Source organism: Lepisma saccharinum, chromosome 8 (assembly GCF_977018435.1).
Source record: "Lepisma saccharinum chromosome 8, izLepSacc3.1, whole genome shotgun sequence".
Taxonomy (NCBI): Eukaryota; Metazoa; Arthropoda; class Insecta; order Zygentoma; family Lepismatidae; genus Lepisma; species Lepisma saccharinum.
The window spans coordinates 8,435,899-8,463,028 of NC_139236.1; the positions used below are offsets into that span (position 1 = coordinate 8,435,899).

General features: G+C 45.0%; 1 protein-coding gene across 2 annotated transcripts in view; it reads left to right on the forward strand.

Annotated features, from left to right (window-relative positions):
* LOC145990855 (inactive dipeptidyl peptidase 10-like) overlaps positions 1–27,130 on the forward strand; it is a 621,213-nt gene that overhangs the window by 392,991 nt on the left and 201,092 nt on the right. For both annotated transcript variants that reach the window (XM_083126291.1, XM_083126290.1), the window contains exon 3: positions 20,581–20,675. In XM_083126291.1, the coding sequence (XP_082982417.1) occupies positions 20,581–20,675 (95 nt within the window). The remainder of the gene's footprint in view (positions 1–20,580; positions 20,676–27,130) is intronic.

Sequence of the window (27,130 nt, forward strand, 5' to 3'; positions counted from 1 at the left end):
ATAGACGATGTCGTCGTGCAGCGTGAGTTTCAAGATTGAAGATTCGCTCGTGAGATGGAACACGCCCATCGTGTTTAAGATTCCACAATGCTTTCTGAAAATGTTCCACCGATGGGTTATTTATTTTAGATATGTATGCGAGAACGGAAAGGCATAGGTGGCCGCAGTTAACATCGGTGAAACCCTGGATGCGTTTGTCATTGTAGTAGAGGTTGGCAACACTGAGATACTTCACCAACCTGGCAGGTGGTGTGCCACCGAACGAATCGAAAACAAATGCATTGTTATCGTCAATTTTGAGGTAGCATATCCAATGTGTACCAGAATTTTTGTAACTATCCAGGTTGACCACGCCATACTCTTTTTTCTTCACAGCAGAGGGTAGAGAATCGGACATGAAAACACCCCTGAAGTTTTTTATTCCCAACAGTTCGATCAGAGATTCAATATCGAAGTTGGACAGGGCTTCTTCTTTTTTTTATATTTTTTCAAAGCATCGAGGTTGTTTTTTTGTTTTTTGGTTATACCTTTCCCTTTTTTCTCCATAGCCAGGTTGTGACGTTTCTGTTCTTCCAATTCTGCCTTGTTCTTCTTCGAGTCGATGACTGTTTTCGCGATGGCGGCACTTCCGCCGGCCAAACTTCCAACGGCCCCCAATGCTGCCAGGATGGCTGGGATGCTGAATATGAAACCTCCGATTTTTTGCTGTTTCCGCGAACGCTGCAAGCGTCTCAATTGAGGTGTGCTGAGAAGTAATTTCATTCCGTGTCCTTTCGTTAAGCAAGAACGTTTCTTCTCGCGTTGTTTCTTGGTGAGTAAACCATCGAGGGCACCTAGATTTTTCAGATTGGAGTATGGTATCTGGTACACAACACCTTTGGGCTTCATGTTGATGCTCTATATGTTATCTTCACGGTATGTTATTTATATATATGTTTTGAGATTTTTTTTGTTTTGTGTAATTTTTTTTCGGTATGTTATTTATATATAAATGTTCTGAGATTTTTTTGTTCTGTGTAATTTTTTTTCAAGGATATACTCCGCGCAGAACCGTTACACAAATTCTATTACGTGCTTTGTTTTCTTACCAAGAAGTTCCTTTGTACCCTTGTACACGATTTGAGTTTTGTTCTCGATTAAAATAGCTAGCTTCTCGTCGGATAACATGTTAGCGTATCGATCTGGTAAAAATAGACTGTATTGTGCGTTGAGCAACAGACGCGCCTTGGGACCATACTGGGTAGAAACAATTGAACCGGAAGTTATCGTGTAAGGTTTGTCCACTTCCAATTCCTGAATTTTTACATATTCGACTGATGAATTTAGCATTTGTTTTAATGCTTGGGCGTCTAGTGATTGTTTACTCATTTTTTATAAGATGGCAAACACAACTGGAGTTTTTTTTTATGTAGTGTTATTTATATGCCGAAGAAATTTTTTTCACGGTTCGAGAAATTTTTTTATTTCTACACACCCCATCCAAATTTTTGTTTCGTGTTCATGGCGATGGTGGTGCCCAGTGCTGCAACTCTTTCTCCCAGCGAAGCGTCTCTGCTAACGAATCTTTCGAAAGCTGCGTGCTCTAACTTTCTGTCTGCTTCGTGACGTGCATCCAGATCGGTGCGAGTGGTGTTGTAGGCGATGTCGTGATCTTTGCATGCGGCGTCCAACGGATTCACACCCTTGTCTCCTCTCTCCAATCTTTTCTTGAGTTTGGTACCCGGTCCGCAGAACTGGTAGCCGGGTAAATGCATCTCGAAAGGTAACTTGTTGATGATGTCGTTCACGAGTCCTTTTCCTTCGGCCACGTTCCAGAATCTCGGAGGCAGCGTGTTGATAATTTTAATGAGATGACCTATGCCCTTGTCGTCGTTCACGATGAAGTTGGAAAGTTTGGTGCTGATCATGTCCACAATTCCTACCTTCTCGTTGTAGAAATTACGATTGCCTGCATTCTCCTCTCCTGCAATAACCAACAATCGGTCTATGAGCTTGCGCACATCGTCCACCCACACAAACTCTTTGGGCAGGGTGTTGTAGAGTTTAACGCCTCTGCCTGTTTTCACCTGGTTCCAAATCGGTTTGATGAGATTTCTGTACTTCTCGCCGCTGCTCGATTTCACCCTATTCTGCGAGGCGTCGTTGTTCTGGTACAAGGCATCCGTCATGATCAAAATTTCCTTGTAACTCTGGTAATCTTCGTCGGTGTAATCTTTCGGCTGCTTTTTGGCAACGAGTTCCCACAGTCCCACCGTACCCGGATACCTGTTCCAACTATCCTTCTCGCCTAAATTAACTTTAATGTCGTTGCCTTCGAAACTCACCTTCGATTTTCCAATCTTCCAAACCACACCGCCGCCTTCGTTGCTCTCCATGCTCGGATACAATCCGAACACTTCATCCTTGTCGAATTTCCCCGTGCTCAGGTAGTCTCGTGCCAAAGGTCCCAACTCGATCTTATCCAAAGACGACGGCGTGCTACCTATGGCTCGACGTCGTGGCGGTACGTCCTTCAGTTCGAACGGCGTCGAAGGAATGCTTGAAATGGGTGTGGGTACGGTGTAACTTTTAGCTGCAAGTGGTACGAGTTCGTTGATCAAATTTTTATTTTGTTCCGTGACGCCTTTAATTTCTTTACCTAGATCGCCGATGGCGTCGATCACAGGTTGATCTTGACGTTTCTTCTCTTCGTAGAATCCGCGATTCTCGGATTTCCAACCTTTGAAGCGTTTCGCAAGGTAATCGCGAAGCTTGAGATTTTCGTCTTCAATTTTTCGTTTCGTCATAACGTTATTGATACACGTCGTTTCTCACAACGTTGCAACGTTTAGAAAGTCGTTGATTTTGTTTCTGTATTTTCCGTTGTTGGGTTTTCTCGTCATGTCGATCGTCGCGAATCCGAAATCGTCACTGTTCCAACAGTGGGAGCAGCAGCGTTCCGAAAATTGATTGTAGTTCATGTCTCCGCCTACGTAGTCATCATACGCGTGCTTGAGGTTGGTGTGATCTTGACGAAACAAACATATGAAATTAGCGTTGTCGCGTACTAACTGTTTTGGAATTTTGGAAAACGTTTGAGCTAGGAAGAAGCAATCTATTCCTTTGTGACGACCTTAAGTGAAAAAATTGCGAATTTCATTTTGATTTTCCAGGATGACATCGTCGAACACAACGACTGAATTTTCACGACAATCGTCGAGTGGTTTTATTTCCGAAGAGAACGTTGCAATGTCCAGACCATCGTACAGTTTTATCAGTTGCTGGTATTTCGCTTGCTCCAAACTTTTCGAGAACACGTAGAGGTGCCTGTTCTTCCAATCTAACCAATTCGGTGCGAGGAGAAAATTGTCCACGAGCAGTGTTGTTTTCCCACACCCCGAAGGACCTACGATTAGACAGCGGATGCTGTCGGGAAGCAACTCGCCGTTCTTTTTTTTTGTTTGACTTTCCGAATCCGGTAGACGCTTCACCACGTTCCACGTACTCACAAGATCACTTCGTTCGCGTCGATCCAACTCTTTTCCGGAAGTCCCAGCCATTTGACAAACAGTTTGTCGCCTTTCCTACGCAATACTTTCTCGATGAGACACGTGTCGGGATGTTTTGTTTTAGAGAGTTCCTCTTCGTAAAATCTTCCTTTCAAAATCTCACCGCTACTATCTTTTATTATATACGTGTGTCGGTTTCCGGGTAAAACTCGAACCACCGTAAAAAGTTCCGTGCTCCAATTTTTTGTGAACCCCTTCTCGAAGGTGCGTTTGAATTTGCTGATCCTCACCTGGTCTCCAATTTTGAATTTTGATTTCTTGGTAGTCGTGGGAGTATACTTTGGACAGTAAACTGTAGAAATTAAACGTTGCTCGTCAGATTTCGTAACATCAGCTGGCTTCATGCCTATCGTTCTGTGTACCGTATCATTATAGTTGTCGACGAGTTCCGGCAGTATGTCGACCCATTTGTAATTTCCTCGAAGCGTGAATCGTTTCCACATGTGTGTTTTCAAGGTTCGATTAAATCTTTCCACGATGCTGGCTTTGATGTGACTGAAGGTTGAATAATGTCGAATGTCGTGTTTCCGAATAAACTTTTGGAATACGGCATTGTAAAATTCCTTCCCCTTGTCTGTTTGCAAAAACCGAGGTCGTCTGCTGCTTTCGCGAAAAATTGTCTTGAATGCTTCTGTGACGCATGTTCCTGTTTTGGCTTTCAAAGGTAGAGCCCATGCGAATTTCGAAAACGTGTCTATGACGGTGAGGAGGTACTTGTTGCCCTTGTTCAATTTATGCACATTTTTTAGATTGCAGCTACTCATCTCCACGAGGTCACTTTGCCAGAGGTCATCGATGCTCTTGGTTACCACCGCCAAACGTTGGTAGTTGCGGCGTGCAGGTTTATGCAATTCTTCGACGATGGCTTGCCTAGACATTTTTTAGAGATTAAGTTTGAAGAGAAGCACAAGCGTGATGGGATTCAAAGAGGGTGGCACCTCACCAGTGTTTTGAATGATCAGCTTATCGCCGGCACTCACGTCAAAAACGGTGAGATCTTCGTCTTCGTGTATTTCATATATGTTGCGCGTTTCGTTCCAACGTGCCAGAGGAATGTTTCCTGCTTTCTGGACACCACGATTCGATATCAAGGTCATGGTGGGAACGCTAGCTTTTCTGCCGTGAGACCAGTACGAAAATTCGTTTATCTGAATCGTGCCATCGAGGAGAAACTTGTAGTACGGATGATAAGGATGTAACATGTACAGTTTGTTACCTTCGACGAACGTGGAGATTCTCTGTTGATTGGGTACGCTGTTGATTTCGATGGCTTGCAGAGAATGCAGTTTAGCGAATTTAGTATCGACGCTAACGAGGTTGCTGTGAAGCTGTCCCAGTGTATTTTGTACGTTCAACAAATGTTCGACGATGGTATCCGTTACTGAAGAAAATTACGGCTTGATTTTCACTTCCACGTTCAACTGCTTGAAGTTTTCGTTGAGTTCTTGTAATTTGGCACCGAAAGAGGCCAGCGTCGATTCCTGCGTGGATTCCAACACTCCAACTTGATCTCTGATGTTGACGACGATACTCTGAAGATTCTCGACTTGATTCAATTTCGAACTTTTTTCGGTAAGATCGTTCACGATGCTTCGCATCTCGGTAAACTGCGTGTGAAGGTCGGCGACGCTCTGCGAAGTGGGCAGCGTCGACACCAGCGAAGCAAGTTCGTCTCGAATCTGTTCCACGTTCGCCGTTTCCGTTTCTAGTCGTTTCAGCATACGTGATATGCTCCTTTTCAAAGCGTGTAATTCTTTTGAGGTGGGGAGATTGGTCACCCTACTCTCGAGATCGCTCAATGAACTTTTCATGTCGCTCGAATCGGATAGTGCCGTCACCGCCGATTTCAATTTTTCCAAATCTTCGGTCGAAGGTACGCTCGTCCGTAACGATTCCAAGTCACCCTGTATGTTGTCCAGTACGTGATGAAAATGAGCAAGGTTCGTTTCGACGTTCAAATTTTCTAAATATTCGATCTTCTGCTGAACCATGCTTAACGTGTCTTGTATGCTCGTCAACGCACTGGCATCATCGTGAATATTTTTAATTTCTTCGTTGATCAACTCCAGAGACGCCTGAAGCGTAGCGATGGTGGTTTGAATGTGTTCGAAATCTTGATAAGCCTCCAATTGAATTTTTATGTTCGCGACGCTTTTGCTGATGACCTGCAGTTCGTCTGACGATGGTAGGTTCGTCATGGTATCTTCCAAAGTCTGTAACTTGGATTTAATTTCTTCCAACGTGCCTGCGAATTCTTCTTGTGATTTGGAAACAACAACATGCAAGAGTTCTACATCAATATCCTTCACGACGGTTTGAAGTTCAGAGAAATTCTTTTCGATTGCCGAAGTTCGTTCTTCGATTTCGAGTTTCAATTTTTCCAAATCTTCATTTTTCGATTGAAATTGCTGCAATTTGACCAAATCATTTTGAAGCTTATCCACGCTCAACTGTATATTTTGAACGTTGTCGTAAGAAGGTACGTCGACATAATTTTTTATGAGCGTTTTCAGTTCGGAATCGATTTTCAGAATGGGGTCGAGACATTGCGTTTGGAGCGTAGCGATCTCCGACTCTAAACTTTTGTTTAAGGTCTCCTGCAAAGCGATCAAATCGCTCCTCAACTTTTTAATTCGGACGTCCAACATGAGAATCTCTTCTGCGTGGTCTACACGCTTAGTGTTGCCGAAAATATCGTTAGGCATTTTGGTTAACGGTTATTTATAATAGGATAGATGATTCGTAATTCTACGAAGAGAGGAATGAGTTTGTCGTAATCTCCTAGGAGTTCCACGTATAAACAATCTCCTGCAGAAACATCGTATGTAATGTTAGAAAGCATCTTGTCGTGCTTGATTCGAAAAATGTTCTTGCCGGTAGATATTTTGATTTCACCTACGTTTTCCGGATTCACGGTGATTTGAAGTTTTCCATCGATTGGAATTTTGTAAAAATGTAAATTGTTGTTGAAGACTTAAAACATCTTGCCTACATCGTCATCCAATTTCGTCCAAATGCTGTTAAGGTGAACAATCAGTAGACCGTTGAGTTTAGTTAACATGGAAGGTAGAAATTCATGATCTGTCGTCGCGCGGTGTACAGTCTCCATGTTGGTTTGTTTTCGGAAACCAAAAAGATTCATAGGTATGCTGGTTATTTAAAATACGGTCAAAGTTTTTTTTGTAATAACAGTCAGTGTTTTTTTTGTTTTGTTTTATGAATCTTCTGTTGAAGATGGGCATATGTTGCAGGTTTTGCTTTCTGCTAAGCGATAGTGCCCCCATGGCAGTGTGTGGATTCCACATTGGAGAACGCACCTCTTGTCGTCGTTGGGATCCAGGGCAATCTTCCTCACTTTGTTGGTGGTCAACACATGGTCGACGCTCTGGATGCGCTGTTCTGCTCTTAGAACCGACGACTTGGTCTTGAGGCAATCGACGAAGTCCCCGAATGTGAGATGCTCCCGAACCACCTGTCTGCCGACACCCTTGGCCTTCTTGGTAACGCTGCCCTCGGCTTTGATGGTATAGGCCTTGGCGCGAAGACCTGCAAACTCAAGAATCACGTCTCCGTCCTTCTCGTCTTTGAGTTTGCCAGGCACCTTCTTGTTGTGGGCCAGGATATCGTACTGGTTCGGCTGGGGATAGCCCGAGGTGTCGAAGAGTTTAACCAAAGATGGAACTGTGGCTATATCCCCGTATGCGTCGGCTGTGCGAACGTGGTATACCAAGCTGTCCGTGTCCGTGTAGAGAAGCGAGATGTCGTGACCGTAGTGTGGACGTAATATGTTGTAATACGTCTCGAACATGTGAAGCTTGCTCAGATCCAGAACAGTAGCTCCGACGTAGATGGGCTTGGTGAGTTTCACCACACCTTGCTTCATGTGAATCATAGCCAGCTGCTCGTTGTAGATTGTTCGAGACTTGAACAATGGACTCGCGACAAGCTGACGACATCGCTCTTTCCTCGTCACCAATTTTATGTCCACGCGATTCCGTACATTCTCCATGGTTTTGCCAAACACCGCATTATTCATGAGCTTGAAAAAATCCTTATCAAACTCGGACGTGGCTGCGGTGCGGTGTTTGGTGTTGACTTCGATATATGGACGCAACCACGGAGAATGCTCGAACTTGAGGATGTGGTGAACTGTGCGGACTGTGACCCCTTGCTGCATCAACCACAGGAGATTCTGATAGTGAAGAACGTAATTCTTCTTGGGTTCGAAATCCATGACGAGCTTCTTCTGGTTGGAATCGGGTGGACACTTGAACTCGGGTGCAGGGGGAAGATCGCAGAACAAATCCTGCAGCTTCTCGGAGAACTCAAGGTCCACCTCGGCGAAGAAAACATGTTCCGAATCGCCGAAGCTTTCGATGTCGAATTTGGAAGGATCGGCCCACTCGAACCCTCTAAAGGGGAGTGGCTGCATCATGGAGTGCCCGTACAAGTTATTCACGTCCGTGTGCATGATGTAGCTTGACGGTTGGGTGGAGTCGTAGCCAGTAGCCATGTGATGGTTGTTGGCGCGTGCGTGCCGTTGCGACACCTGGACCATTCCACCCCGCACGGCGCGTTCCACAAACAGCACCATGTCTACGTCCGAAAGAAGCTCCAGCTTGATTTTCGTCACCAGAAACATGGCTGACCACGCCAGTCCGGGGAGACTATAAAAGTAGGCGGGATCCAGGTGGTAGATGTTCATTGCGGTCGCCCGGAACGTCTGGAACACGTCGGCGAGGAGCGTCACATCAAGTCTGAGGTAGGCGTCGTGGTAGTCTCCGAGAGTTCGACAACCTAGCTCGCGCCACATGGACTGGGCGTGATGATATTCTTCGTCGCTGATGTTCGAGCCTCGTAGCTGACTGTAGAACTTCGCCTGGGGAGGTAGTGAAGTCTCCGCAAACTTGGTAGAGTCGGTGACGTATTCGTAGGGGTAAACCCCCTTACGCCTGAAGAGACCGGCGTCCAAGTTTGGAAAATTTGCAGAGGTAATAAGCATTTGTTTGTTGCTCAGCTTCCCCGCAAGAGCATCGAGGCTGGCCGGGAGGAACCTCAGGGAGTCGAGGAAGCGAAGCTCGATGCTCCTGCTTTTTGAGTCGGCGGGGATCGGCACCCACTTGCTGACGCTAATATAACGCTCCTCGTTTTGTGCCAGGATATTGATTCTTGCATTGTCGTATCCAAGATGCTTGATCAGGTGGTGAAAGTCGTACCCCGAGCCATTGTGAAAAACACTGGGATGAAGCGCGGGTCCCGGGCCAAGCGGTTGCAGTCGTTGCACCAAGGACCAACGTACCTACCGTTAAAGTGATCTTGGTGATGGACTTTACGGTTGTTGATGCTAAACTCACAGGTGCACACAGGACAGGTAGTAGCCTCCTCGTGTCTACGTTGATCGTCGTGGGACAGTGGGAGCATAGACTTGGGGGTCAACAGCACCTTCCCTATCTCGATGGCCTCGACAACCATCCTCTCGAGGAAGTGTTTGGCTGCGTCGGGACCGCGATACACGTAGGGCTCGGGGGCAATGTGTTGGCCCCGTCGCACCACAACGTATGCGAAACTGGATGCCTCGTGGAGTTGGTAAGGGGTGGTGGAGGAAACTTCGGGATCGGGATCGCAAGTGGACAAGGGTTTGAGGAAGGCCTCGAAATCCGCGATGATGATAGCGGGGTGTTCCACCATGGCACCGTGCATGTGGAAACACTCCACGGTACCAGGTTTGGGCAAGTCTGCCACCCCAGGCTCGTTGGCTTTGCAGTAGAGCTTGTGGTTAGCGAGCTTCTCGGCAGCGATGTTGCGACCTCTGATGCGCTGGTAATCCTGCCGTTCTCGATTACGAAATATAGACAAGCACCTGGGACAAACTTCTATGTGGGTTTTGTCTTTGCTTAGCTGGCTCGAAACAAGCCGAGAGAGGGAACGGATGAGAGTGTAATGGTGATGGGTCTCGTTCTTGATGAGCAGAAGATAAATTTCCTGCACACCGCCGTCGTCTACGTCGCTCACCCGGATAGGGTACACCACATTTTCGTCGGTGAGGCCATAAACGTTGATGGCCAACCGAGGGTTGTGTGTACGGGCCTCGAACTTGCGAATGTCCGAGACCTCCACCGGGTAGTCAATTTCAGCCATCGCATCTTCCAGCTCTGGCTCGTAGGGTAGGTAGTGGTTAACTCGGTGTGGATGGTTTTTCCAGTGGACAGGGTGTAACGCTGCAAGCACACACCATACGAAGCACTTGGCGTCACTGTTCTGAATATTCACGACGGCATTCTTTGCATCAATCGTAGATGGTAAGCGGACGTAGCTGGAGGTGGAGAGAGGCACAAACTTGCAAAGTTTGACGCGCAGTTCGTGAGGCTCGCCACACAGCGAACCCCCCGAGCCCTTGGCTTGATGTTCCTCCTGCTTTGCCACCAGCTCCTCGGCAAACTTGTTGTAGATGTCCTTGAGGGTGTCGACATCCGCCAGGTGCAGCGTCTTCGCCTTGGTGTTGTGGCAGAAGCTGTAAATTTCATCAGACGGCTTCTTGTACCAGCAACAAAGCGATGCGTAGAATTTGGTGGACTGCATTGCAAGCGCATCGCTGAGGATGGAAATAATTTGGGCTTGCACGTTCTCCAAAAAGCTACGCATGTCGCATGAGCCCTCCGAAGTAAAAGGAAAGTCCTCTAACAAACGCTGGAAAGCAGATTGGTTCGCTTTCGCCACAGTCTTGATGCGCTTGGCGGATGGTGGCGAGTCGGCTTTCGCTTTCCTCTTGGTTGAGCTGGTCGACGGTTGAGCCCCAGATGTACTTTCGCTTAAACAAGTAAGCTTATGCTTCCTGGCATACGCAATTGTGATATATTTATTGCATCCGGAACATAGTTCGGTAGCAGCCAAATGCTTGCCTGGCACGCAGGTGCGACAATGTCTTGCAAAATTTTTGCTTGATATAGTTCTTTTGCACACAGGGCAACTTTTCATGGAGCGCATTTTTTTTCGGGGTATGTTTATTTATATGTGATCTGTTGGTGGTAGAGTGTTTACAAAACAAAAAATGCCTTATGAGAAAATTTTTGTAAACTAATTCTAATTGGTGTTAGTTTGAGGGGTTTTATTTACATATGGGTAGTGCTGTCTTCCTCAAATATGTGCTTTAATCAACCCTATAAAAAAATAAAAAAATATATAAGAAAAATATGATTGTAGATAGAAAAAAAACACGTGAAACCCTACAGAGGTGCGGTTATCTACAACCGCAGCCGTTAAAACCTTTTACTTTTTTGGTTGGGCACCACGCACCCTGGCGAAGTTATAGGGGCCAGGAATCCTAAAAAAAAAAACAATTATTTATTTGTTTGTTTGCGTCACAATACGAAAATAATGAGAGGCGCCAGCAGGCGCACGTGTGTGCAGCACATCGTGTTTCCCGCGAGAGAGGTTTACAAAGGTCACAATAGGTCTCCCCCTCTTTATCTTACAGCAACATTAGCATCTCTTATTTTTTTTTAGTTGCAAGTAGGTTGCCAACACAATCTAGTTAATAATGCTACATATTATACACACACACGCACACACATACTGTGTTGCCATCCATCCATCCCTCTCTCTTTTACAGCAGTATATATTTGTTGCCGGCTCTATTGCCCAGTGTGTGTATGTTGCGCCAGTGTATAAATTGACTAAACCCTTGCCAAGTAAAAAAAAGCTGTAGGTAGGTGTTGGCAACACTGTCGGTTGTTTAATTCTTCCCTCTTTTTTCCTCTCTCTTTTTTTTTGTAAAAGGCTATGGCAAAAGTACCAGTAGGTTGGCAAATTGCTTTATGCACTGTAAGGCAAGCCTCAAGCAAAGTTGCCAGCTCCTTGCTTTAGGTTAGGTTAGACCCAAAAACAAACCTTGGTGATTTTTTCGAGTAAGATGTTGGCCACGCTGCAAGGCGAGCCTCAAGCAGTATTGCCAGCTCCTTGCTTTAGGTTAGGTTAGACCCAAAAACAAACCTTGGTGATTTTTTCGAGTGAGGAGTTGGCAACACTGCAAGAAAGCCTCAAGCAGTGTTGCTAGCTTCTTGCTTGAGGTTAGGTTATATCCAAAAACAAACCTTGGTGATTTTTTCGAGTGAGGAGTTGGCAACACTGCTTTGAGGCTTTCTCGCAGTGTTGCCAGCTTCTTGCTTGAGGTTAGGTTATATCCAAAAACAAACCTTGGTGATTTTTTCGAGTGAGGAGTTGGCAACACTGCTTGAGGCTTTCTCGCAGTGTTGCCAGCTTCTTGCTTGAGGTTAGGTTATATCAAAAAACAAACCTTGGTGATTTTTTCGAGTGAGGAGTTGGCAACACTGCGAGCCCCACCGAGCCCCATTTTCGGGCGCAGAACCGGTCCACCTGCTCTACTCTTTAGGTTAGGTTAGACCAAATAAAAACCTTGGTGACTTTTCAAGTAAGATGTTGGCAATACTGCAGAACAAGCCTCAAGCGGTATTGCCAGCTCCTTGCTTTAGATTAAGTTAGACCAAGATAAAAACCTTGGTGATTTTTTCGAGTAAGATGTTGGCAACGCTGCAAAGCAAGCCTCAAGCAGTGTTGCCAGCTCCTTGCTTTAGGTTAGGTTAGACCCAAAAAAAAACTTGGTGATTTTTTCGAGTGAGGAGTTGGCAACACTACGAGAAAATAGGGCTCATGCCTTACGAGAGCAAACCGTTAACATACACCGTAAAAGGCTACGCCTCGCCCGAGTTGGCAACACTGTGAGAAAATAAGGCTCATGCCTTACGAGAGCAAACCGTTAACATACACCGTAAAAGGCTACGCCTCGTCCGAGTTGGCAACACTGCGAGAAAATGAGGCTCATGCCTTACGAGAGAAATCCATTAAGGCGAGCCTCACCGAGCCTCATTTTCGGGCGTTGAACCCGGGACACTACACTACTGCTGTTGATTTCGATGGCTTGCAGAGAATGCAGTTTAGCGAATTTAGTATCGACGCTAACGAGGTTGCTGTGAAGCTGTCCCAGTGTATTTTGTACGGGCAACAAATGTTCGACGATGGTATCCGTTACTGTAGAAAATGACGGTTTGATTTTCACTTCCACGTTCAACTGCTTGTAGTTTTCTTTGAGTTCTTGCAACTTTGCACTGAAAGAGGCCAGCGTCGATTCCTGCGTGGATTCCAGCACTCCAACTTGATCCCTGATGTTGACGACGATACTCTGAAGGTTCTCGACTTGATTCAATTTCGAACTTTTCTCGGTAAGATCGTTCACGATGCTTCGCATCTCGGTAAACTGCGTGTGAAGGTCGGCGACGCTCTGCGAAGTGGGCAGCGTCGACACCAGCGAAGCAAGTTCGTCTCGAATCTGTTCCACGTTCGCCGTTTCCGTTTCTAGTCGTTTTAGCATACGTGATATGTTCCTTTTCAAAACGTGTAATTCTTTGGAGGTGGGGAGATTGGCCACCCTACTCTCGAGATCGCTCAATGAACTTTTGATGTCGCTCGATTCGGATAGTGCCGTCACCGCCGTTTTCAATTTTTCCAAATCTTCGCTCGAAGGCACGCTCGTCCGTAACGATTCCAAATCACCCTGTATGTTGTCGAGTACGTGATGAAAATGAGCAAGATTGGATTCGACGTTCAAATTTTCTAAATATTCGATCTTCTGCTGAACCGTACTCAACGTGTCTTGTATGCTCGTCAACGCGTTCGCTTCAGCGTGAATATTTTTAATTTCTTCGTTGATCAACTCCAGAGACGCCTGAAGCGTAGCGATGGTGGTTTGAATGTGTTCGAAATCTCGATAAGCCTCCAATTGAATTTTTATGTTTGCGACGCTTTTGCCGATGACCTGCAGTTCGTCTGACGATGGTAGGTTCGTCATGGTATCTTCCAAAGTCTGTAACTTGGATTTAATTTCTTCCAACGTGCTGGCGAATTCTTCTTGTAATTTGGAAACAACAACATGCAAGCGTTCTACATCAATATCTTTCACGACGGTTTGAAGTTCAGAGAAATTCTTTTCGATTGCCGAAGTTCGTTCTTCGATTTCGAGTTTCAATTTTTCCAAATCTTCATTTTTCGATTGAAATTGCTGCAATTTGAGCAAATCATTTTGAAGCTTATCCACGCTCAACTGTATATTTTGAACATTGTCGTAAGAAGGTACGTCGACATAATTTTTTATGAGCGTTTTCAGTTCGGAATCGATTTTCAGAATGGGGTCGAGACATTGCGTTTGGAGCGTAGCGATCTCCGACTCTAAACTTTTGTTTAAGGTTTCCTGCAAAGCGATCAAATCGCTCCTCAACTTTTTAATTCGGACGTCCAACATGAGAATTTCTTCTGCGTGGTCTACACGTTTGGTGTGGCCGAAAATGTCGTTAGGCATTTTGGTTAACGGTTATTTATAATAGGATAGACGATTCGTAATTCTACGAAGAGAGGAATGAGTTTGTCGTAATCTCCTAGGAGTTCCACGTATAAACAATCTCCTGCAGAAACATCGTACGTAATGTTAGAAAGCATCTTGTCGTGCTTGATTCGAAAAATGTTCTTGCCGGTAGATATTTTGATTTCGCCTACGTTTTCCGGATTCACGGTGATTTGAAGTTTTCCATCGATCGGAATTTCGTAAAAATGTAAATTGTTGTTGAAGACGTAAAACATCTTGCCTACATCGTCATCCAATTTCGTCCAAATGCTGTTAAGGTGAACAATCAGTAGACCGTTGAGTTTAGTTAACATGGAAGGTAGAAATTCATGATCTGTCGTCGCGCGGTGTACAGTCTCCATGTTGGTTTGTTTTCGGAAACCAAAGAGATTCATAGGTATGCTGGTTATTTAAGAATACGATCAAAGTTTTTTTTGTAATGACAGTCAGTGTTTTTTTTTTTTTGTAATGACTAACAAAATGATTTTTTTTGTTTTTTTTTTGTTTTTTTTTTGTTTTTGTTGTTTTATGAATCTTCTGTTGAAGATGGGCATATGTTGCAGGTTTTGCTTTCTGCTAAGCGATAGTGCCCCCACGGCAGTGTGTGGATTCCACATTGGAGAACGCACCTCTTGTCGTCGTTGGGATCCAGGGCAATCTTCCTCACTTTGTTGGTGGTCAACACATGGTCGACGCTCTGGATGCGCTGTTCTGCTCTTAGAACCGACGACTTGGTCTTGAGGCAATCCACGAAGTCCTCGAATGTGAGATGCTCCCGAACCACCTGTCTGCCGACACCCTTGGCCTTCTTGGTAACGCCGCCCTCGGCTTTGATGGTATAGGCCTTGGCGCGAAGACCTGCAAACTCGAGAATCACGTCTCCGTCCTTCTCGTCTTTGAGTTTGCCGGGCTCTTTTTTGTTGCGAGTCGGGATTTTGTATCGGTTTGGCTGGGGATAGCCTGACGTGTCAAAGAGGTTAACCAAAGATGGAACTGTGGCTATATCCCCGTATGCGTCGGCTGTGCGAACGTGGTACACCAAGCTGTCCGTGTCCGTGTAGAGAAGCGAAATGTCGTGACCGTAGTGTGGACGTAATATGTTGTAATACGTCTCGAACATGTGAAGCTTGCTCAGATCCAGAACAGTAGCTCCGATGTAGATGGGCTTGGTGAGTTTCACCACACCTTGCTTCATGTGAATCAGAGCCAGCTGCTCGTTATAGATTGTTCGAGACTTGAACAATGGACTCGCGACAAGCTGACGACATCGCTCTTTCCTCGTCACCAATTTTATGTCCACGCGATTCCGTACATTCTCCATGGTTTTGCCAAACACCGCATTATTCATGAGCTTGAAGAAATCCTTATCAAGCTCGGACGTGGCTGCGGTGCGGTGTTTGGTGTTGACTTCGATATATGGGTGCAACCACGGAGAATGCTCGAACTTGAGGATGTGGTGAACTGTGCGGACTGTGACCCCTTGCTGCATCAACCACCGGAGATTCTGATAGTGAAGAACGTAATTCTTCTTGGGTTCAAAATCCATGACAAGCTTCTTCTGGTTGGAATCGGGTGGACACTTGAACTCGGGTGCAGGGGGAAGATCGCAGAACAAATCCTGCAGCTTCTCGGAGAACTCAAGGTCCACCTCGGCAAAAAACCCATGTTCCGAATCGTCGAAGCTTTCGATGTCGAATTTGGAAGGATCGGCCCACTCGAACCCTCTAAAGGGGAGTGGCTGCATCATGGAGTGCCCATACAAGTTATTCACGTCCGTGTGCATGATGTAGCTCGACGGTTGGGTGGAGTCGTAGCCAGTAGCCATGTGATGGTTGTTGGCGCGTGCGTGCCGTTGCGACACCTGGACCATTCCACCCCGCACGGCGCGTTCCACAAACAGCACAATGTCTACGTCCGAAAGAAGCTCCAGCTTGATTTTCGTCACCAGAAACATGGCTGACCACGCCAGTCCGGGGAGACTATAGAAGTAGGCGGGATCCAGGTGGTAGATGTTCATTGCGGTCGCCCGGAACGTCTGGAACACGTCGGCGAGGAGCGTCACATCAAGTTTGAGGTAGGCGTCGTGGTAGTCTCCGAGAGTTCGACAACCCAGCTCGCGCCACATGGACTGGGCGTGATGATATTCTTCGTCGCTGATGTTCGAGCCTCGTAGCTGACTGTAGAACTTCGCCTGGGGAGGTAGCGACGTCTCCGCAAACTTGGTAGAGTCGGTGACGTATTCGTAGGGGTAGACCCCCTTACGCCTAAAGAGACCGGCGTCCAAGTTTGGAAAATTTGCAGAGGTAATAAGCATTTGTTCGTTGCTCAGCTTCCCCGCAAGAGCATCGAGGCTGGCCGGGAGGAACCTCAGGGAGTCGAGGAAGCGAAGCTCGATGCTCCTGCTTTTTGAGTTGGGGATCGGCACCCACTTGCTGACGCTAATATAACGCTCCTCGTTTTGTGCCAGGATATTGATTCTTGCATTGTCGTATCCAAGATGCTTGATCAGGTGGTGAAAATCGTACCCCGAGCCATTGTGAAAAAACACAGGGATGAAGCGCGGGTCCCGGGCCAAGCGGTTGCAGTCGTTGCACCAAGGAGCAACGTACCTACCGTTAAAGTGATCGTGGTGATGGACTTTACGGTTGTTGATGCTAAACTCACAGGTGCACACAGGACAGGTAGTAGCCTCCTCGTGTCTACGTTGATCGTCGGGGGACAGTGGGAGCATAGACTTGGGGGTCAACAGCACCTTCCCTATCTCGATGGCCTCGACAACCATCCTCTCGCGGAAGTGTTTGGCTGCGTCGGGACCGCAATACACGTAGGGCTCGGGGGCAATGTGTTGGTCCCGTCGCACCACAACGTATGCGAAACTGGATGCCTCGTGGAGTTGGTAAGGGGTGGTGGAGGAAACTTCGGGATCGGGATCGCAAGTGGACAGGGGTTTGAGGAAGGCCTCGAAATCCGCGATGATGATAGCGGGGTGCTCCACCATGGCACCGTGCATGTGGAAACGCTCCACGGTACCAGGTTCGGGCAAGTCTGCCACCCCAGGCTCGTTGGCTTTGCAGTAGAGCTTGTGGTTAGCGAGCTTCTCGGCAGCGATGTTGCGACCTCTGATGCGCTGGTAATCCTGCCGTTCTCGATTACGAAATATAGACAAGCACCTGGGACAAACTTCTATGTGGGTTTTGTCTTTGCTCAGCTGGCTTGAAACAAGCCGAGAGAGGGAACGGATGAGAGTGTAATGGTGATGGGTCTCGTCCTTGATGAGCAGAAGATAAATTTCCTGCGCACCGCCGTCGTCTACGTCGCTCACCCGGATAGGGTACACCACATTTTCGTCGGTGAGGCCATAAACGTTGATGGCCAACCGAGGGTTGTGTGTACGGGCCTCGAACTTGCGAATGTCCGAGACCTCCACCGGGTAGTCAATCCCAGCAATAGCATCTTCCAGCTCTGGCTCGTAGGGTAGGTAGTGGTTAACTCGGTGTGGTTGTTTTTTCCAGTGAACAGGGTGCAATGCTGCAAGCACACACCAAACGAAGCACTTGGCGTCACTGTTTTGAATGTTCAGAACAGCCATCTTTGCCGCGATGGCAGATGGTAAGGGGACGTAGCTGGAGGCGGAGAGAGGCACAAACTTGGAAAGTTTGACGCGCAGTTCGTGAGGCTCCCCACACAGCGAACCCCCCGAGCCCTTGGCTTGATGTTCCTCCTGCTTTGCCAGCAGCTCCTCGACAAACTTCTTGTAGATGTCCTTGAGGTTGTCGACATCCGCCAGATGCAGCGTTTTCGCCTTGGTGTTGTGGCAGAACCTGTAAATTTCATCAGACGGCTTCTTGTACCAGCAACGTAGCGATGCGTAGAATTTAGTGGAGTGCGTAGCCAGTGCATCGCCGAGGATGGAAATAATTTGAGCTTGCACGTTCTCCAAAAAACTACGCACGTCGCATGAGCCCTCCGAAGTAAGGGGAAAGTTCTCTAATAAACGCTGGAAAGCAGACTGGTTCGCTTTTATCGCAGGCTTGACGCATTTGGCGGGTGGTGCATTGATGGAGGCTGCTTCTGCCTTCCTCTTGGTTGAGCTGGTCGACGGTTGAGCCCCAGATGTACTTGTGCTTAAACAAGTAAGCTTATGCTTTTTGACATATGCAATTGTAATGTGTTTATTGCATCCGGAACACAGTTCGGTGGCAGCCAAATGCTTGCCTGGCACGCAGGTGCGACAATGTCTTGCAAAATTTTTGCTTGATATAGTTTTTTTGCACACAGGGCAACTTTTCATGGAGCGCATTTTTTCGGGGTATGTTTATTTATATATGGGTGGTGTTGCCTTCCTCAAATATGTGCTTTAATCAACTCTATAAAAAAATAAAAAATATATAAGAAAAATATAATTGTAGATAGAAAAAAAACACAATAAATATTGTATGCATGTGTAATTCTATTTAGTTTATTTTTGTTAGACACAAATTTTCTTAGACACAATCTAGTAGAGGTATGAAACTATGAAAATATTCTTGTTTATATATATTCTATTATTTTGGCTACCATACAAAAAAAAAACACGTGAAACCCTACAGAGGTGCGGTAATCTACAACCGCAGCCGTTAGAAAACCTTTTACTTTTTTTGGTTGGGCACCACGCACCCTGGCGAGGTTATAGGGGCCAGGCATCCTAAAAAACAACAATTATTTATTTGTTTGTTTGCGTCACAATACGAAAATAATGAGAAGCGCCAGCGCGCGCACGTGTGTATAGCACATCGTGTTTCCCCCCGAGAGAGGTTTACAAAGGTCACGATAGGTCTCTCTCTTCATCTTACAGCAACATTGGCATCTCTATCTTTTTTAGTTGTAGGTGGGTTGCCAACACAATCTAGTTAATAATACTACATATTATACACACACACGCACACACATACTGTGTTGCCATCCATCCATCCCTCTCTCTTTTACGGCAGTATATATTTGTTGCTGGCTCTATTGCCTAGTGTGTGTATGTTACGTCAGTATATAAATTGGCTAAGCCTCAAGCAAAATAGCCCTTGCCAAGTAAAAAAAGCTGTAGGTAGGTATTGGTAATACTGTCGGTTGTTTAACTCTTCCCTCTCTCTCTTTTTCTCCTTTCTCTCTTTTTTTTTTGTAAAAAAAAGCTATGGCAAAAGTACCAGTAGGTTGGCAAATTGCTTTATGCACTGTAAGGCAGACCTCAAGCAGTATTGCCAGCTCCTTGCTTTAGGTTAGGTTAGACCAAATAAAATCCTTGGTGATTTTTCGAGTAAGATGTTGGCAATACTGCAGAACAAGCCTCAAGCAGTATTGCCAGCTCCTTGCTTTAGGTTAGGTTAGACCCAAAAACAAAAACCTTGGTGATTTTTTCGAGTAAGATGTTGGCCACGCTGCAAGGCGAGCCTCAAGCAGTATTGCCAGCTCCTTGCTTTAGGTTAGGTTAGACCCAAAAACAAACCTTGGTGATTTTTTCAAGTGAGGAGTTGGCCACACTGCAAGAAAATAAGGCTCATGCCTTACAAGAGCAAACCATTAAAACAAGCCTCAAGCAGTGTTGCCAGCTTCTTGCTTGAGGTTAGGTTATACCCAAAAACAAAAACCTTGGTGATTTTTTTGAGTGAGGAGTTGGCAACACTGCTTGAGGCTTTCTCGCAGTGTTGCCAGTTTCTTGCTTGAGGTTAGGTTATACCCAAAAACAAAAACCTTGGTGATTTTTTCGAGTGAGGAGTTGGCAACACTGCGAGCCTCACCGAGCCTCATTTTCGGTTGGCGAACCCGGGACACTCCTCTACTGAAACGATTCGATGAAGTGTGTCATGCGGGCCTTTTGTATATGTTGAAAATATTTCATATTTCTTTATGGTATCGAATCAATCTTAATTTCCTTACCAAAGCATATCCTAACAGAGTCTCTTGTTTTGTTTGATATTTTGGTACATTATAATGTAAGGTACAGTCAACGGCAAAAATAATGGTAAGCAAATTGCCCTCCACTATTTTTATTACTTTTTTATTCTACATCCTGTGTTGTTTTAGAGAATGAAACTATGTTGGTTCGAAACAAGCAATGTTCTCTGCTTATTGACGTAATTATTTCAGTTCATTGTTATCACCTTGTGTAATACAGACCGAATGAAAATGATGGTGGATAATTCGCCTAGTGTTTCATTTGCCGTTGGGTGTTCAGTCACGGACACTTCTGTGTTGTAACGATTGCATTGGGAGATAATGAAATTGTTACAATCCAGAAGTGTCTGTGACTATACAAAAAAAAATGATCTCAATCGAAATTACTTAATTATTTTGGTTTTGTAGACATAAACAGGGCGTTGCTGTGTGATTGTTTTTACATAACATATTTGTCTGGAATAATGTATGGCTAATGTTATTTTGAGACTCAGGAAAGGACGAGACGAGATTTGCAATTTCTCGATTGGGACGAGAACAATGCTGGATTTAAGATACAGATTTGGGACGGAAAACGAGACAGACTTTCATGAGGCAACACACAACTTTGCAAAGCCTTCCTCGTCTTTGTATCTTTCTTATTATTTCTTTCATTACTTGCTGATGTTTTTTTTTCTTCTTTCTTTCCTTTTGCAGATCTGGAGTTTGTGTTCAAAGACACCGACGGAGGCCTCTCTGTTTTCCACGCAGAAAATCAGACAATACGTCCCCTTCTCAGCAACAGCGCATTTGTAAGTACCAAGTCACGTAGAATTGAATGTTAAAATATAGCGGGTTGGCCACAAGAGCCCCCTTTCACCACAAATTGTAACTTTACCTTCTGCAAAGAACCTCAAAAAACATATTATAAATTGCAAGTATATTAGGGAACGTAACAAATCCAATTTCGCAACCCGAAGCTCCACCACACGTATATTAACATGATATTGCGTATTATCTAAACAGGGTAGCGTGCAAGCTCCATTTTTTCGTTTACGACCTAATGTCAGGCTTCACCAATGATTTGTCAGTGTTCGAAATTGCAACAGTGCGACCCGCTCGTGCTTAGTTCTTGCAGTATGGAAGCTGGCGAAAATCTTTATTGGTTCTCAGAGAAGCAAAACACGTTCTTTATTATTTTCAGCATTTTCTATATACAGGGTATCCCTAACGTCCCCTAACCATTACAATCACACATAACTCTGCACCCACATGTCATAGAGCAGAGCGGTTTTATGCAAATGCCCTACAGCTCAAAAAGTGTACTTCAGTGTACCTCAACGTGTGCCCCTCCGATTGGCCTCAGGATATGAAGGCGATATTGCACTTCTACCCATACACGCTGCAGCATATCAGCATCAACTGTTTACACAGCTGCAATGATCATTCTGCGAAGTGTAATAATATCTGGAACAGGGGTTTGGTATACATAATCTTTGATGAAAGAAATTTAAAAAAATCCAAGGTATGGATGTCATGGGATTGCGGGGGCCAGGCCACTCCCAGGGTAATGTCTATGCAGAATATCCCGAACATCATGAGACCAATGTGGATTTGCCCCGTCTCGTTGGAAAATAATGGATAGCTGCAACTCCTGCACTTGAGGAGTAGGTACTGTTCAAGCATATCGCAGTAAATTTTCCCTGTAATCATTCCTCGATTAAGATAATGGGCCTAGAATAGAAATTACAACAAAGGCCAAAAAAAACAAAAAAAAACAACTTGTTGAGCTTAGCAAGAAACCGCGTTACTCTATGCCATGTGGTTTCAGTGTTATGTTAGATTATGATGGTAACTGGACTTTAGGGACACCCTGCATATTCTTTTTTATTTTCCTAGAGTATTATAAAATAACTATATCAAGAAGACTAGTCAGGGTAATGTTTTGCGAAGCTCGAGTTCCCACTCTCGAACACGAGGTATGAATTGTGTTGTTACATCATATTTAAATGTGTGACCGCGGTGGCTCAGTCGGTAACGCGTCATGGCGTGGTGCTCAGCACAGGGGAACACTTTACTTTTCCTTTACTTTACGTCATATTTAAATTCTTTATCATTCATCCACGTTCATCTTTAAGCCAAAAATGAGAAAATCGACCTAAATATCCTATACATACCAACAATGCTCTTGCAGGGTCCTCTTGTAGCGTCCTTGTTGTACCAGTACGTTTTAGGACAACAATCACAAGTCGCTTCATCAATAGGTTTAGGAGTTATTATTAGAATATGCAATATGTCCATTATTGAGTAACTGTTTGATGACATTCTCATAAAGATAAACCAAAAATATCCTTTTGACTGAGTTACTTGGCTGCACCTGAGCTTATTGTTTAATATTTGAAGGGCTCGAGTGTCAAACATGGTGAGTGAGATTTAGGTCATTCTTGAGTTACAAAGTAAAATGTGCCATCCAACTTTCGAGTGAAATTGCCATGTCATACAATTTGCATTGGACTCAGTGAAGCCTTCTGAAATCGGTAAACACAACACGAAAACAATTTATCTACAGTATAGTTTCTAATAACCTTTTTCCTTAACTAACTCAGAAATCAAGAAAATATCACTTAACATGTTTTACGCCCGATCCCTTCATTTAGTCAATTAATAGGTAATAAGATGCCGGCTCGAGTTTCATTCCTGGCATGGGAGTTCGTGAGGTCTCCTCGCCAAATTTATTTACTCATCATTCATCCTCATCGCCACGATTAACCCTAAGTAAAAATAAGTAAATACGAACTACAAATATTTCCGTGCATTGTTTCTCCGTGTTCATATCATCTGACGCAAGAAATATAATCCGAGAGAAATTAAACTCAACAAGCATGTAACACGCAGTAATTGTCCCTGTAGAATGCAAGAAACATGTGAGATAAAATGTAAATATTTTGAAAAGTCGATCTCCTTGCGAGCACAGCGCCTCTTCCGGTAGTTGTCACTAATCGACGAATCTCTAACATGTAGCTTTCGACTAAATTACTGTATCACACTTGGCCTTTCTATGTGCTACAATTTGATGTCATCAGAAAATGTGAAAATTTCAGAGTAGGAATTTTTCCAAATAACATTTTAGGTTTGTGCAATTCTTTGAAACCGTACGCAATTGTAGAAGGGCGTGACAAACTAAGCATAAATTGTTGCATAAAAATTGGAACTAAACTTACTTTTCTTACAGCCTTTCCAAAAGTGTGTACTGATATCAGTTTGCAAAATGGCATTGTGTTCAACTCTGAAACAATTTCACATCATGATCCTAGCTTTATATGACGCCCTTGACGTTTGCAGAGAAAGAGATGGATATTTGGTTCCCCGAAATCCATCCTCGTGTTCGGAAGACGTATGATGTGGTGCCGAGTGAATTTTCTGGATGGCTTTTACGCGTGACTGTGCATCCTTGAGCGAGAGCGCTGCGTTGTGTTCCATCACCCTCTGGTGAAGGATTACTTCCCGCGTCAACAGATTGCGAGGTGTATGTTGCGCATCCAGATGAGCTTCATCACCGCGTCCAACGGCCGTGAGGGAGGTTCGGATTTGTTCCCCGAAAATCTGGTTTTACACTCCGATAACATTACGCCGAATGCTTTCCTTCGAGTTGCGGCTCGCTACAGATAACCAAATCGGAATTCCATATCAATAGCGTTACCGTAATTCAGCAAGACTACATTCTGATAACATTCCGCATGTTGATGATGACTGGTGCGTGAAGAATGTACATCTGTACGGATGAGTGATTTGAACTTTGAGGAAGAGGAAAGGAAAAGCTGGATGCTTTTGAATGTGTGGGTGTCAAGGGATGTTAACTAAGTCGGGAGATTGAAAAGCTGGCAGCCTTACCATGAATTGGTAAAGAGGAGAGGGTCAAAATAGGGATATTTAATGTGAGATTCTTCGTATATATGTACCATAAATAACATATTTAATTCATGAAAAGGTTCTCTTGGGCTATCGATAATATACCGATAGTCCCAGATAATCTTTTAATTATTCGTTGCCAGGAAAGCTTCAAGGCTTATTTAACTGTTACTTTCTCTTTACACAAGGAAGGAAACCCAAGTGTTGTTACAATTCAGATCCCTATGTACTACATAGTATGTAGAGTGTTGAACAGACGATACCACAAACTTCATAGCTGCCTTGAACAATAGACATAGGAGCTATGAGCCTCAAGAAACAGAGTCTATTTACAGTGACAACAAATTAATCTACCTACTTATTGACCAAGCCATGTTTTATACAGGGCCTCCCCGATGACGCAGTGGTAGCGTTGATGGCTTCAGTAATGTTTACGGAATGAAAACATAATATATTACTCTACAACGTACTCTTCAGGGAATTTTGTTCTGATGGAGTATAAGAAGAACTAATGATGAACTTTCTTCTGGAAGTGACTCTTTTCCTACAAGTCTATGTATAATAGACATAACAGCTCACCCTCGCGTGTAATTGAGAACTAATAGGCCCGGTATTTCATTTCCCTCCATATCGACCCCCCTCCTGGTGCACATCCCTCCAATCGCCTTCCGCTTGTCAAAGTGGACACACTTCTTATATTCTAAAATACAATCCAACTGGTCTTGTTCAAAGTGTCTTACTCATCGCACGAAATCCAGACACCTTTTTTGGTCAAGCGCCGCCCTTCGTCTTCTGACGTGAGGCTGAATGCTTTCGTTGTTAAGTTTAGGTCTCTTAGCATAAATAATATATTTTTGGTCAACCCCGGTGAAACCCTGAAAAATTGCAGTGTATTTATGTTAAGAGAACTAAACCTAACGAGCCTAATCTAACAACAAAGGTATGCCGCACTTTCATCAGAAGACGAAGGTCGGGGCTGGAGCAAAAAGGTGTCTGCGTTCCGTGCGATGAGTGAGACACTTTACAAATATCAGCGAAAACCACATGGACCCTTCCTTGTTATACAGGGTGTTTCTAAAGGTCGTTTACAACGCTTGGGAGGTGATTCCTCTCACGAAAACAAGCAAAAAGTGTGAGTTCCATTTTTACGACTGAGGCTTTGTTTCCGAGATAGGAGCCTCGCAAAAGGTGACAAAGTGAACGTCACACCTAACTGGGACTAATACTATCACAGATAGAGAGGCGGTTCCAAGGAAATCATAAAGGAATCGTATGTGCTCAGTCCGGAAGTCACTATGAAAAGTTCACTGCACGCATGAGCAATGGAGTCCTCAAAGGAATTGGGGATTTCCAGCAAGAACAATGCATGGAAAGGGTATGTAACGCAGCAAGAAGGACCGTGACAATGATAAATGCGTTAAAGACAACACATCCCGACCTCAAACATAAAAACATGAGCACGGAACACAAAATCCGAAAAGTTGAGCATGGTTGCATACCCCAGTTACACGAGAGGAATGAACGAATCATGTCATGTGGCATACGAGAGACACACACATTACTTCACCAGGAGGAGGGAAAGAAAAACACAATATCAGATCATTGCGACAAACGTGTATTTTTACACGCGACAACTACGTAATATCCCCCCCCACACACACACACAACAAACAACAAATGCTACAATGTCTTACGCACAGACAGTGCGTGTCACTGTACACCAACTGAAGATGTCACTTTCACCACACAAAGGGGGTGGGGAACAATACCAAGAGTGTTCGCACACGATCACTGTGACGTAAAAGAGACCAGTTGTGGAGCGCTGCGCAGGCAAGTCTGGCTCTCGTAGTCTACGTTTGTTTGAGCTTGATGACTTCTGTACCCGCGAGAGGAGCTCGAAGGGTTGGTTCTCACCGACAGTCGTCCCAGTCGTGTTTGCAGGTGCTGGGATGTGATCAGCAGTTCGCTCTAGGTTGTCATACGCATTGAAGAGTACTAGTATGTTGTATTGAAAGAAGTTGACGTGGTGGAGTGCAGTGTGCTAGTGTTAAACAAAAACGATACTTTGCAGTTCCAGCTCCCTATCACAGATGGCTGCGTATACGACCCAGCAGCTAGCAGACATGCATCTCATGTATGGGGAGGCACGTGGTGATAGCCATGAGGAAAGGCGTCTTTATGGAGAACGCTTTCCACAAAGACGTTTACCATCTCACGCCTTCTTTCAGGCAGTGGACAGTCGACTGCGTGAAACAGGGTCAGTGTTACCACCGCGGCAAGAAGTTGGAAGACCCCAAAGTTTACGCACACATCAGTTTGCAGAAGATGTGTTAACAGCGGTCGCAGAACATCCTGGCACCAGTACACGCGTGCTCGCTCGGCCACGAAACACGTCTCATGTGAATGTTTGGCGAGTGTTGTCAGAGGAAGGAATGCACCCTTTTCAACTGCAGAAAGTACAAGAACTGTTACCTCGTCACTTTCGCCCTCGTATAGAGTTTTGCCAATGGTTGTTGCATCAGCTGGACACAAACCCTCACTTCGGGGCAAAGGTATTGTGGACAGATGAAGCCATTTTCACCGGGATGGATGTCTTCAATAGTAGAAACAGTCATGTCTGGGACTTTGACAACCCACATGCACTTTTTGTGGCCCATCACCAGCACAGGTTTTCAGTGAATGTGTGGTGCGGGATAGTACATGATCATTTAATTGGACTATACATTCTCCCTGTTCGCCTGAATGGTCGCACGTATCATGCATTTCTTAGTGAGGTTCTGCCTGAACTGTTGGAGACCGTACCTTTGGCACGGCAAAAAAAGAAATGTGGTACCAACACGATGGGGCACCAGCTCATTTCGATCGTAATGTACGATATTTCCTGCATGACGTGTTTTGGAATAGGGTCATTGGTAGGGATGAGCCTGTGCTTTGGCCACCGAGGTCGCCAGATCTCAACCCTCTAGATTTTTTCCTTCTGGGGAGAAATGAAAACCCTTGTATACGACACACCTTTCACATCAGTTGAGGACCTCGTTGCTCGCATCAACGTCGCCGCCGCGACGGTAGCAGATACACCTGGCTTGTTTCCTCGTACTCGACAATCCTTGATTCGTTGCTGTCATCTCTGCGTAGAAGTGAACGGCAGACAGTTTGAAAACCATCTGTGATCATCGCCCTCGGCAAATCCCAGTGAGAACACTCTTGGTATTGCTCCCCACCCCCTTTGTGTGGTGAAAGTGACATCTTCAGTTGGTGTACAGTGACACGCACTGTCTGTGCGTAAGACATTGTAGCATTTGTTGTTTGTTGTGTGTGTGGGGGGGCGATATTACGTAGTTGTCGCGTGTAAAAATAC